This window comes from Lottia gigantea (assembly GCF_000327385.1).
Source record: "Lottia gigantea unplaced genomic scaffold LOTGIsca_9, whole genome shotgun sequence".
Classification (NCBI taxonomy): domain Eukaryota; kingdom Metazoa; phylum Mollusca; class Gastropoda; family Lottiidae; genus Lottia; species Lottia gigantea.
Genome location: NW_008710950.1, coordinates 538307 through 551507, shown reverse-complemented (window position 1 = coordinate 551507; position 13201 = coordinate 538307). Strand labels below are relative to the sequence as shown.

Genomic DNA, 13201 nt, shown 5'->3' with positions numbered 1-13201 from the left:
CACATCATGTGCACAGATCTCTATTCTATAGTCCCTGTAACTCAAAGAATAATTTTGTGCACTCAAAATTTCCAAACCATACTTATCAAACAGTGGTCTTGGGTTCTTTTTTTTCCACTCAATGATGCCGGTTTGAAGGAATGAATTGGTGGGTCAACAAGCTAAGAACCATTGATCTTTGCAAATTTCTCATTTTTGCACACTGCATGGCATTGCCTTTCTTATGACAACTTAACTTGAATAGATTAACCTGTGAGCTTTAAAGTATAAAGTATGATATAAGAAATGTAAAGGTTGTGAGACTGAGACAGATGACATTATCATGGATGTATGGCTGGGTCACAATGCTCTAACCAAGACATAGGGACCCTGGAAAATATTTATAGTATGCTTACAAATTATATCATTGTAAATAGAAAATCTTGTATTAAATACTGAGTAAGACATGAAAATGGAAGTATTATGTTAGAATGTTAATATTGACAGAACAATTTCTATATTATAAACTATATTTACCAGCTTCTACTGAATGATTGTTACTTTTGAAAAAAAAAGGAAATTGTCGAGTAGTATTTACTTGATATTGTTATGTAGGTGTTGACTGTTTTCTTTGATGACACAATCATCATTATTCATGGATTATTTGAACAAGAATACCTGCATGACAAGTTATAATTTATCTTTTATCATTTCTTATAACACCACCTGTAATGCTATAATCCCTGAGCAACCAGTCCACAATTTGATGTTTATAGCTGATATGTCTGGACCAGTTATACATCACATCTAGAAATGTCATAATCACAATCTAGAAATGTCATAATCACATCTAGAAATGTCATAATCACATCTAGAAGAAGAATTATCCTCAGTTAAAAAAAAAAACATAAGAATTACAATATGATTTATGACCACCTGTAAGATAATGTACATTTAAGTTACTAAGTTTTTCAAAAAGTTCATTTGAGTCCCGTCTGGTATAATGTCTGAAAAACTATTCTCCCACAAAAGATATCAGAAAAAATGGTTTGCTGGCACACCTGCTAAGAAACATTTTGTTGAAAGCCAACAATAAAGGCATCCAAAAGGTTGACTTTGACATCCAGCAAAAGAAATTGTTGGAGCAAATCATAAATCTATTTATTGGTTTTTGAAAAAGAAATGGATTGCTGTCTTGTTTGTCTCCATGTATTTTGATTTATATCATACTTTTACAGATTTATATGTTGCATACTTTTTATGATCTAAAAGGTTTTAGTTTGACTTGTAAAGTATGACACTTATCATGTCAAAGCTTTGTAGTCATATAACCTCTTCTATGCAAGTCATATAACAACATTTTTATATAACTAAATCTACACCAGTCAGAATAGCAACTAGACTGATCATAAAACCTAGATCTAGAATGGTCATAAAACCACATCTACACACTAGTCTTTAACACAAGTAGACTAGAACAGGCATATTATCACAACTAGACCAGTTGTATTACCACACCTAGACCAGTCATATTACTACAACTAGACAAGACCAGTCAGGTAAACATAACAAAACCAGTCATTTTACCACTAGACTAGACCAGTCAGATAACCATAAAAATTTCAGAAAAGTAGGATGTAAAACTCCATTCATTTCATAACCATAATAAAAACAGTCTTATAACCACAAGAAGGCCTGTTGTTAACCACAACTCAGCCAGAAATATTACCACAACATTTTGAAATAACTAGGTAAAATATATGATTTTAGCCTTGACCACTTATCACAACTAGCTAGAGAATCAGTTTACCACAAGTAGCTAGAGAATCAGATTACCACAACTAGACTAGTCAATTAACCATGACTTTCCTGGCCAGTTTACCACAACTAGAACAGTTAACTATAATTAAACGTGTCAGTTTACCACAAATAGACAAGTCATAAGCTTATAACCACTAGACCAAAGCTTAACACATCTATGTCAGCCAGTTTACCACAAAAAAGACAAATCACTTGACTGCAACTGGATCAATGATATTAATATAACTTAACTGGCCATATTACCTCAACTAGACCGGTCATATTAGCACCACAACTAGCCCTGTCATATTACCACAACTTGATCTTAACCAGTCAAACAATTAGACAATTAATATTTCCACAACAAGACCAGTTATTTATTGCCACTAGATCAGTAATATTACCACTACTAGCAAGTAGCTAATGCAGCAAGTGCTAGCCCAATAACCACAACCATTGATCAGTGACAACAATTATTCTAGTTAATATTAACAACTACCATCAATTCATTAATAAGAACAACTACCATCAATTCATTGATATTAACAACTACCATCCAGTCATTAACATTTACAACTACCATCAATTCATAAATAAGAACAACTATCATTAATTCATTGATATTAATAACTACCATCCATTCATTAATATTAACAACTACCATCAATTCATTAATATTGACAACTACCATCAATTCATTGATATTAACAACTACCATCCATTCATTAATATTAACAACTACCATCCATTCATTAATAAGAACAACTACCATCAATTCATTGATATTAACAACTACCATCAATTCATTAATACGAACAACTACTATCAATTCATTAATATTGACAACTACCATCAATTCATTAACATTAATAACTACCATCAATTCATTAATATTAACAAGTACCATCCATTCATAATTAAGAACAACTACCATCAATTCATTGATATTAACAACTACCATCCAGTCATTAATATTAACAACTACCATCAATTCATTGATATTAGCAACTACCATCCATTCATTAATATTAACAACTACCATCAATTCATTAATATTGACAACTGCCATCAATTCATTGATATTAACAACTACCATCAATTCATTAATATTAACAACTACCATCAATTCATTAATATTGACAACTGCCATCAATTCATTGATATTAACAACTACCATCAATTCATTGATATTAACAACTACCATCAATCCATTAATATTAACAACTACCATACATTCATTAATATTAAAAACGACCATCAATTCATTAATATTAACAACTAACATCCATTCATTTATATTAACAACTACCATCCATTCATTAATATTAACAACTACGATCCATTCATTAATATTAACAACTACCATCCATTCATTAATATTAACAACTAACATCCATTCATTAATATAAACAACTACCATCCATTCATTAATATTAACAACTACCATCAATTCATTAATATTAACTACTACCTGTACCATCAATCCATTGCTGTGACATTCTATCTTTTAATGCGTTTTATCTCTACCTATTTCAAAAAGATAATATCTACACATTGTACTTTTGACTCTTGAAGTTTTTAAATCTTTTAAATAATCTTGACAAAAAATGATGCTGGATAATTACTGTCTTGAAATGACATAAAGTGACAAACATTGTCATTTTACTTTATATCACTAGTTAATAGAAATATCAGAACAGCACCTTGTCTCCAGTTTCTTGTGATTTTTTCTCTTAGTTTTATTGTAAATGTCAGTCATCTGTTAACTGTATCTAATGTCTGACAGCCCTGATTTGCACCTCATGTTTTGACAGATATCAACTTATGTTGTAGGAGGAGTTTTCATTATAAATTCCATTGGAGAACAAAGCTGAGGTTAAACTACTACCTACTCACCTACCATTCCTAGACATCAGATGTTGCCATGTTTGTCATCATAATTTTCAGCATTTTGGCAGACAAATCTCTATGGTTGACTTCCCATTTGATTACTCATTTTATTTTACAAAAAAATCGGTTATTAGACAATATGTCTTGCTTTCTAGGTAAAGCCGATGAATTTAGCTTGTGTGCGAATATTGATTTCAATAAATTATGATAGAATACTGTACCCAATGGCACCAATCTAATTACTCTTTGGCCAATCTAGTATTCAATATTTCATTAGAAGGTTTCCCTACTTTACGATCACTCTTGCCACAAACTAAATTCTATAATAAAATCGACATGTAGCAGAATTAATTATATTTATTTACCTCTTTGATCTTTTAGACTTGATTATCTAGTTAGTTACCGTATTTGAATTAGCTGTTTAATATCTGTCTTGATGAAAGAGACTTTGCATCTAGGTATAGCAATGGTTAACAGAGCAATAAAAATATTACTTCTGCTGTTTCAAAACTGTTTGCTACAAATTCCATGACAAATTCATTGCCAACATGAACATATGATAATATAAGATTTGACAAAATTGATGTTCATCACAAATTCACTGTTGTTTGTTAAGCCTTTATGCAAGGTCCACAGTATTAATTTAAGTGGTGGATTACTGATTTTCATAGATATCAGATTCAGATTCTTTTAATGCATAGAATTATGTGAAATTGTTATGTAAAGATGATGTCATAGGTCAATTTTATGTAAAATGTTCTTTTTACATACCCTAATCAACCACCATATATCCAATATATAAGGCAAGTACCTTCCAATTGGTACTTATTTACATGAGAATTTGAATAGATAATCAGAACTTTTAACACAGAGGATTCCAAGGAATTTGTTCAGATATTTTAATCCATTTTGGATAACCATCTATAACTTTGATGAGAAAGATGCCAATGTTAAAGTGACATTACTTCTTAGAATGAACATAAAATTTAAGAATTTTAAACTTGGCCAATATATTCATCAGTAGATATACCTAGTGTCATAAATAACATAACAGGATCCTTATATACTCCGATAAATCCAAAAAACATAGTAATTATCCATAAATATGCAATTATCTATTGAAAAACGCTTAATATCAAGATATTTTCAAACACTTGATATGTATATGATAATGGAAAAAAACGAATTGAATTTAGACTATTTTTGCAACTTTTTCATATTTTCTTGTAGTTTTGAATTTGTTGAAATAAGATAATGCATGAGAATCCTGCATGAGGACACATGCAATGGTAGAAATGAGAGACAATATTGCCACATTTTGTTACAATTCAATTCATTAGGAACATAGTTATGATTTGATTTCCCACATCATGTCAAACTTTTTTTTATTTATTTATTGTTTGCCATTTTTGCCAAAATTTTTTTTGTAAAAAATGTAACTTTCTTTTTCACAATTTTTATGACAAATAAACAATATAATTTGCAATGAGTGTGATGGGAGGAAATTGTGGTTTTATATAAAATGATTTTTTTTCTAATTTCAGCTGATTGTAGTTTTACATTTTCTGATTCAAGTGGTGAAATCAAAGCTTTTTCTATTGACTTGGAGAATAAAGGTCATTCAAGTTGTTGTTATCATATTCAAGCTCCGAAACAATACAACATACAGTTAAACTTTACACAATTATTTGGTTTTATATTGCCATCTAATAATCATACGACAACGTACAATTCGTGTTTACCGGAAATTATTATAAAGGATATGATGAACGGTGAAGAAGTTCGTACAGAGACAGTATGTTGGCAGAAAAATAATTCACAAGCCCCACAAGTCTTTCTTTCCCATTCTAATAGTTTAAAATTGATATTTACTTGGAGGATTGGTCATCGGAGTGGTTTTCACATATTTTACCATACTTTTCATAAAAAAGGTCAGTATTGAATTAATTTTCATTTGTAGAAACATGATTTTTAAACATTTAAAGCATATTTTGATAAACTATGCTCACAGTGGACACTTGACAATTAGTGTGTGTGTGTATTACTATCACTACTATTGCCTAGTGTGGTTTCTTAACTCCATTATACTTGAGCAATGATATTTGTGCTCCTCATGGGTCTGATTCAAAATATAAAACACCAGCATTCCGCTTTATCTTAATTTTGACTAGGTAAGAAAATATATACAGATTAAACTTACTTTGTATATATTGCTATTTATATAAGAGCCCTGATTTAGATCTTTTACTTTATGTACTACTATAATCACTTACAAGTGATTGATATGTACTGGGTGCCTATATATGTTATGCTGATAAAGATACAGAAAAATATACATTGGCACTAGATGTACCCTTTACTCCACATTCCTTTAGCAATGGTATTCAATGTTCATGACATCTAACTGTTGCTTTCACAATGCCATACTTGTGTCATGGCAGACCATGTGTCACCATTCAATTTATCCAATCAGCAATATTCTAACACTTAGGGTGAAGAAAAGTTCTTTAAAAATTGCAGCCTCCATCGAATCATTGGGAACTGTTTGACTTGCGCACAAAACCCTTTTCCCAAAACCATCAATGTAAAACTTGATAAAAAGGTGTGTCCTTCATATTAACAAAAAAATTCAGAGAATTCGTGTACTCTCGATTGTTCATTTTAACATTACCCCAACCTCAACCTTACACTTTGAGACTCAATTATCAGCAGTTAGATGTGATAAGTATGGTACACCATTACATAAGGAAAATGCCTTTAGGTGTTAGATTTGTGACCACCACTTACTCTGAACACTCTGTGCATTTTATACAATTCAAATGAGGGGCGTATATTGGCATCACCCATGTCCTTCTGTCCACAATAATTGAGCATATTCACTCAAGAAGGCACAATTCTTGATAGATTCTAATGAAACTTGGTGAAATTGTTTATTATCTTCAAAGGATGAACCCTGTTGAAATTCAAAAACTATTTAAGTAATTGTCTATGTTCTTGAAAAACTTTTGAATCTTGGTATTATTGTTTATTATCACCCAAAAAAGGTTTGCAAGATGTGTATAATTATAGGTTGAATATTTCATACTGGTAACTGTATTGCCAAATATTCTTATTTAAAATCAAGGCTGGGCTTGTATTATGTTGCCTGGCAAGCTTTCTTATACCCATGAATTATTTCTTTGATATCATGTATTTTACCTTTTAGTGCCTGGAAATTTTTGTTCATATCTTAAACACTTTGTGTTGACTAGAAATTCTGTGGGCTCTGACATTCATCATGATGTTATTTTATATACAAAGTTGTTCTATTTTGTAATTTTATTTGTAGATTGTGAGTCTGGTTCGAAAATAAATTGTCCACTCCCAGCATCTTCTTCCCCAACAGGTAAATTCTCTTTTAATATAGACAATCAGATTATAGATATTTTTAGACAACCTAATGATGATCATGGACAAGTAATAGGTAAACTGCAGCCACTGATATGAGATATGCTTTCTCAGTAGCAAAGGTCTTGTGGTCAAGTAAACAAATTGTTACAGAAGTGTAGCTGTATGTTAGATGGCCTACACCCAGAAATATAGTTATATTTGGCAATATTGTACCAACTTTCAAAATCTTATTGTCTTGTGAATGAATGATATCTTTCCAGATTTCTATTATGTATACCAAATCAATGACAATGATTTCCTTCAACTTTCAATATTATTTGATACTCTTCGGACATATTTTTACAAATGCTATTAATTTTTTTATTTGGTGAGAACTAAAAATCTGAAATTTGGCACCATTGTCATTGTTGTTGACAGTGCAGTTAAACAACTATCACTATCTTAGACTAATTTACTAAAGAGAACAATATCTCCAAAAAAATTAGATCAATGTATAACTGAATATAAGTTGGTGGGGGTGTTGAAGTGTGTTTATAAACACTTCATTAACACAAGTCATATTTCCTCAAGTTGTGATTTTTACTTGACATAATACTTCATTTATTTTTCAACCAAATTTTTATTAGAGCTAAGAAGAAAATTAGTTATCTGAAATTTAATGTGAAAACTTCAGTGTCAGGAATGTTTGCTTCTGTTGTTCAACAAATCTAAAACAAAGATGATATTCAGTTTTGAAAAACACAGATTGACACATGGATACAGTTTGATCAATAATGGTTTTTCTTTTATTAATTAAAGGTAGCCAAAATTGTGTGACAGTAAAACATCATGAAATATTTCAATAAAAGCAATTTACGAACACTAAAATTGTCTCCAAATTTTTACTTTGAAGTTAGTTACTTTACCAGAGCTGCTACAACATTTTATTTATATAGAGAGATTGAACCAGAAGTCTTCTGACCAATTAAAAAAAACTTTAACCAAAAAAAAAAAATGTAACTGTAATGTACAAGTTATTAGATGAAAAGTTAACAGCCATGTGTGGGGAATGAATCCTGTTTCATTTATATACTGTGGTATTAAATCTAATCAATTTGATGCATTTACATAGAATATTTGAAAACAAGATATTTTACTGAAATTTTGTGTAAAATTGATCAAGTATATGTATATTAAAATTTTGTAAGTACATGGTTATATAGGAATAAATCAGAACAATATGAAGAGTAAGTTGGAATTCTGATTTGAACTATAGCTATGAAAGATGACTATGAATCAATTTACTTTATTTCCCACTGGTAGATATATTACAGACAGACAGTCCAAATTTCAAACTCGATCTCATTTATTTTGTGTATGTTTTATTTGTCTAGACATTACATCTAGGTTTCTTCTTTATCTTATCTCTCTACTCTTATCTCTGATTACTATTTCTTGAATACATTGTCATGTATAGAAGTTGATGACTGCATGGTGTCCATATTCCACAGAATATATATAATACAGATTACTGTTTTCAAATATCTGTAGGAAAGGTTGCATAATATAATATAAATATGTCTATGCCCACCTCTACAATTATTGGTGTAAGGAGATTGTTTCTAATATACTTTTTGTAACAGACAGAGAATGTGTCTAGCTGTAACTGGATTCATCTAGATACAACTGAGGATGTGTCTAGCTGTAACTGGATTCATCTAGATACAACTGAGAATGTGTCTAGCTGTAACTGGATTCATCTAGATACAACTGAGGATGTGTCTAGCTGTAACTGGATACATCTAGATACAACTGAGGATGTGTCTAGCTGCAACTGGAGATACATCTAGATACAACTGAGGATGTTACTGACAATATTGAATTGGTATATTCAACAATATTGGACAATTTTTCTTCTACCAAATTGCAGTGTGTTTATCTCTTGTGTCTTATTTGACAAAAATTGCAGTCTGCTGTTTTAATTGGAATGATATGGAGATTTGTGTCCTGCTTTCATGCAACTGATTCCATTAATGAAGAAGGCCTTCGTCATAAAGTATGTTAGGACAGTGGCATAAGTCTACTCTTCAAAGAATATTTATTTAAAATGCAAAGAGTGTAAACATGGTTTATTGTCTGATTATCTAGAGGCCCTGCAACTTGCAATGATAAAGGGAAACTGGGATGAAAACTATGCAGGTATTACCTTGAACTATGCCAGAATTGAACTCTGGGAATCCTTCAGGAAAGCAATTAAGCGTCTCATTAACTGAGCGGGTGTAGTTTTAAGGATCTAGTGGTTTTGACCATGTTATCTTTTTACCGTGATCTGTTGAATATTAGAGAAATTGAGTTTTTATATAAACATATGAAATCAATCTACCACATGAATATTTGTTTACAATGGTATTAATATTTGATTGTCATTTTCACATTGTAGTCAGTGCTTTTATACTTTTGGGGTATTTGAGAGTAAGCTTTCTATGGTGTATTTTTGGAAGTTGGATCAATAGCTCTAAGTTAATGACACACATATTATAACATGCAGTATGTGACATTCAGAATAGTCTGGTGCATTCATTGTTGAATACATACCAATACAAACTATTCTAGTTAGTTGTTTTAACCTATAGTATAGTCTGACTTGTACTGATGTCTATTCTTACCACCCACTCTATTTCAATCTTTCCTTGTTAAAAATTAATCCCTTTATTTTGAATGACTACTCATTTCCAGCATAGCTGTCTGCTACCTTCACCTGTTTAATACTAGCCTAATGTCAACATGAACTTGGCTTCAAGCCAAAATCTTAAATAAATGGCTGACACTCGTCTGCTTTGGCACATGTTGTAGGGAGGTTCTGATAAGGAGAAGGCAAATCAAGGTTAAATTGTTACAATTTTAGGATGAGGGAAAGCAAGTAAGAATTATGTGTGTATTTGTATAGATTGATGATTGTAGGCCACTAAATTGTAATTAATATGGCTGTTTTACATCACATTAGTCTGGTAGTGGTAAATATTTATAGGTTTAATATTGAACATAGAATTTCTGGCAAGCTGGCTATAAATTATGTACATTGAGAGGTTGGGGAGCTGTCAAGGCAATATATGTATTATATATATATATATATATATATATATATATATATATATATGAGTAGCAGATATAACAAAATGAACCTTTTTGAAGTGAAGTGATATAAAATAGCTTCATGTCTATATTGAAATTTATTAAGTCTGTTAACCTGTAAGATAATAATTGATTACATCATACATCCAGCAACAATCTTGATGAATATAGAATTTGGTAGAGTGTCTCCAGAAGACAATATGAGGGGAAAGAGGAAAAACATTTGTACAACTGTGAACATGATATCTTTTAGTTTCAGATATCTCTAGAGGATTTCTACATTGTAATGTCTAGTAGGTACTATGTTATCAGAATCAGTTATTAGTAAATAAGTCTAGTAGTCTGGATAAGTTGTAGCTTATTCAGAAGTGTAATGGAGAATTTGACCTCAGAATGAGTTTGTACAATTGAGTACAAGGTTGTCATAAATTATCTATAGCAATTTGTCTAGTCATATTAATAAATAATACATTGAAAACTTATCTCCATTTTTAACTTGTACCTGGGGAATGTACAAAATGTTTTAGTCAGGTTTTCTGACCTACTATTTTAAAAGTTCTCAGAGAGCACAAGTAACATGTCTGAAAGGAGAGCAAAGACTAATTTGAAAATTAGATCTCTTATTTTGAGTTGGATCCACCAGTGGAGAATTTTCCTTCTTTCTTAGTACAGTGTAAGTTTGTTAGCACATTGGGTTGATAAGGCTGACTTTAAAAGTGTTTTAATGTTTGGATAAGAACCCAAGCTCAGTGTCCTGCAGGCTTTGGAAAATCAGAAAATACAGTCCGTTAATTTAAAATGACTTTCATTGAATTTTTCTTAGTGTTGTGTATTACTGGTCAAAATCTTCCAGACACAAAGAATTTGATGTTTTTGTGACTTTTCATCTTTTTAAAGACTATGCATGAAAATAAAAATGTTATTAATCTAACCACATATTTATAAATAAATATTGTCACACAATGATATTGATTAGTGTATTGTTTTATAATAATGAAGTATAGAATGCCAGACAAGCTTGAATCATATTACAATGTCACATTATGTCAAATGTTTTAACTAAATTTAAATTGATTTTGTGTTTGAATTTGAAATATGAAAATGTTGAATATGAATATGTCTATCTTATCATGTGACCATTTTAAAGACTGATAAAATTAAGTTGATAATGGTAAATGATGTAAGCCATGCTGTATTATCTTTATATTTATCAAGACATGTTTTATCATTTCAGCATCATTGGATTCTGTAAAAATTATTGTTGTGATAGTGGTTTGTGCCGCAATATTTATTACGTTAGGTGTTACAATTTGCCTAGTTATGAGAACACAGTGTCAGTTAGTCTCTAGAGCTTGGCATCGTCACAGTTCACGAGAGGCTCAACTTCGCCCACAATCTCAGAGCTCAGAGGTAGGTTAATATTTTCTTTACATGTATACGTTTGTTGTAGTTAATGTAGCAAGGTACAGATGAATTTAGATAGCTTAAGAGAATCTAAATGAGAAACTTCAAATGTATGTAGAATATCATATAAGTTATTAAATTGGTTGTGGGTATTTACCTCTTGTGAAGTATATCTGCCCTCTAGTTGTAGATTCAACAATATCCACAATTATGTATATTATCTACAATATAACTTGCCAAGTTTATATCACATGATATCAAGTGATATTTGCAGTTTGACCTAGCTACAACAGTGCCATAATTTTGACTGTTGATGATGTAGTGTCTATTCGAGCATTGTCTATTGTCACCAACATTTCAAAATGTTTCAAATTAGATCATAACATACAAAGTAAATTATTTTATTTTTTTTTGCTGCAAAGCATAATTTATAGAGAAATATTAAATACAGTATTAATCATTTTATATTTTATATTTTTTCAGGTTTTTGTTTCAACACCATCGTCTCGTGAACAGATGGAGCAACAGGAGGCTTTACTTCGTGATCGTTTAATCCAGACATTATCGACAAATCGTGATGGACGAATAGGATGCCCCCCACAAATACCCATATCTCGCGATGGTGAGGAAGGGTATGCGGAGAGTCAAAAACAGTTGGCAAATCAACGTAATTTAGATAATACAGACTCACAGCAATATTTCCGACCCCCGCCTAATCGAACTATATATGATCGTAAACAGAGCCCTCCCCCTTATCCGTACACCTCTGCTTCATCTTTGGACACCTCGTGTGGAAAGCCATCAAATGGTTATTCGTCAGTAATACGATGTCATAGTGTTTCTCTTAATAGTGCTAAATCGGACTCGTTACACCAATCTAGTTCACATTCTCGGACTTCGTCTATCTCAACTACAATGTCGTCTCCTGCTAGATATTCTCAACTTCATTCAAATAGTTCTTTGAGAAATTATACAGGGACAGGGGCATCTTCTAGTCCCCCAGATGTTGTAGCCAGTCATGAGAGTGTTTATAATAATAATAATAAACAGTTTAATGTATGATGGAAAGTGATGGCTTTATTAATGTGTTCTAGTGATAAATACCAAACTGTGGCTCAGATAAAATATATAGCTGAGTATAATATAACTGTGACTGTAAGTATATTGGTGTGTGTCTAAGGAAATGAAAGATTAAATTAACTGATTATATTGTGATGATGATGTGAAATGAAGTTTGAATGTATAAATGTGTTATAGATTGTGATATATATAAGTGTTCTTTACATGAAAACTTTTTACAAACATAGAGAAACAGTGAATTTTTTTATGCTTCAAAGTTTCATTGTGAAAAGAGTTACATAATTTTAATAATATCAATCTGCTCAGCTTAGCTTGATTTTCATCAAAGAAACTCTTTCTGAACATGTTTTTTTTTTTTTAGTTTGGGCAGTTTTGCGATCATCTACTCATTTTATTTTCATTGTTGAAAAAAGTTTTCAGTATGAAACATACTTATTCACAAAATTGTTATGCTTTGAAGTCTGATATTTGTCAATTAAAGAGCGATATTTACAAACGCTATAGGGCATTGAATATAAATATACTTCCACTGCACTAGATTTTGATT

The 13201-nt window shown here is 30.9% G+C and overlaps 2 protein-coding genes across 2 annotated transcripts; one reads left to right on the top strand and one right to left on the bottom strand.

Moving 5' to 3' along the window:
* Positions 1 to 2257: 2257 nt before the first annotated feature.
* LOTGIDRAFT_155675 (hypothetical protein) lies at positions 2258 to 3259 on the bottom strand (the record flags this gene model as incomplete). Its single annotated transcript, XM_009068217.1, has 1 exon — positions 2258 to 3259. One exon carries the CDS (start codon positions 3257 to 3259, stop codon positions 2258 to 2260), a length of 1002 nt encoding a protein of 333 aa, XP_009066465.1.
* Positions 3260 to 3808: 549 nt separating this feature from the next.
* Positions 3809 to 12636, top strand: LOTGIDRAFT_155674 (hypothetical protein; the record flags this gene model as incomplete). The annotated part of the gene is made up of 5 exons (XM_009068216.1): positions 3809 to 3824; positions 5214 to 5600; positions 6998 to 7054; positions 11405 to 11580; positions 12058 to 12636. 5 exons carry the CDS (start codon positions 3809 to 3811, stop codon positions 12634 to 12636), a joined length of 1215 nt encoding a protein of 404 aa, XP_009066464.1.
* Between the last annotated feature and the right edge of the window lie 565 nt (positions 12637 to 13201).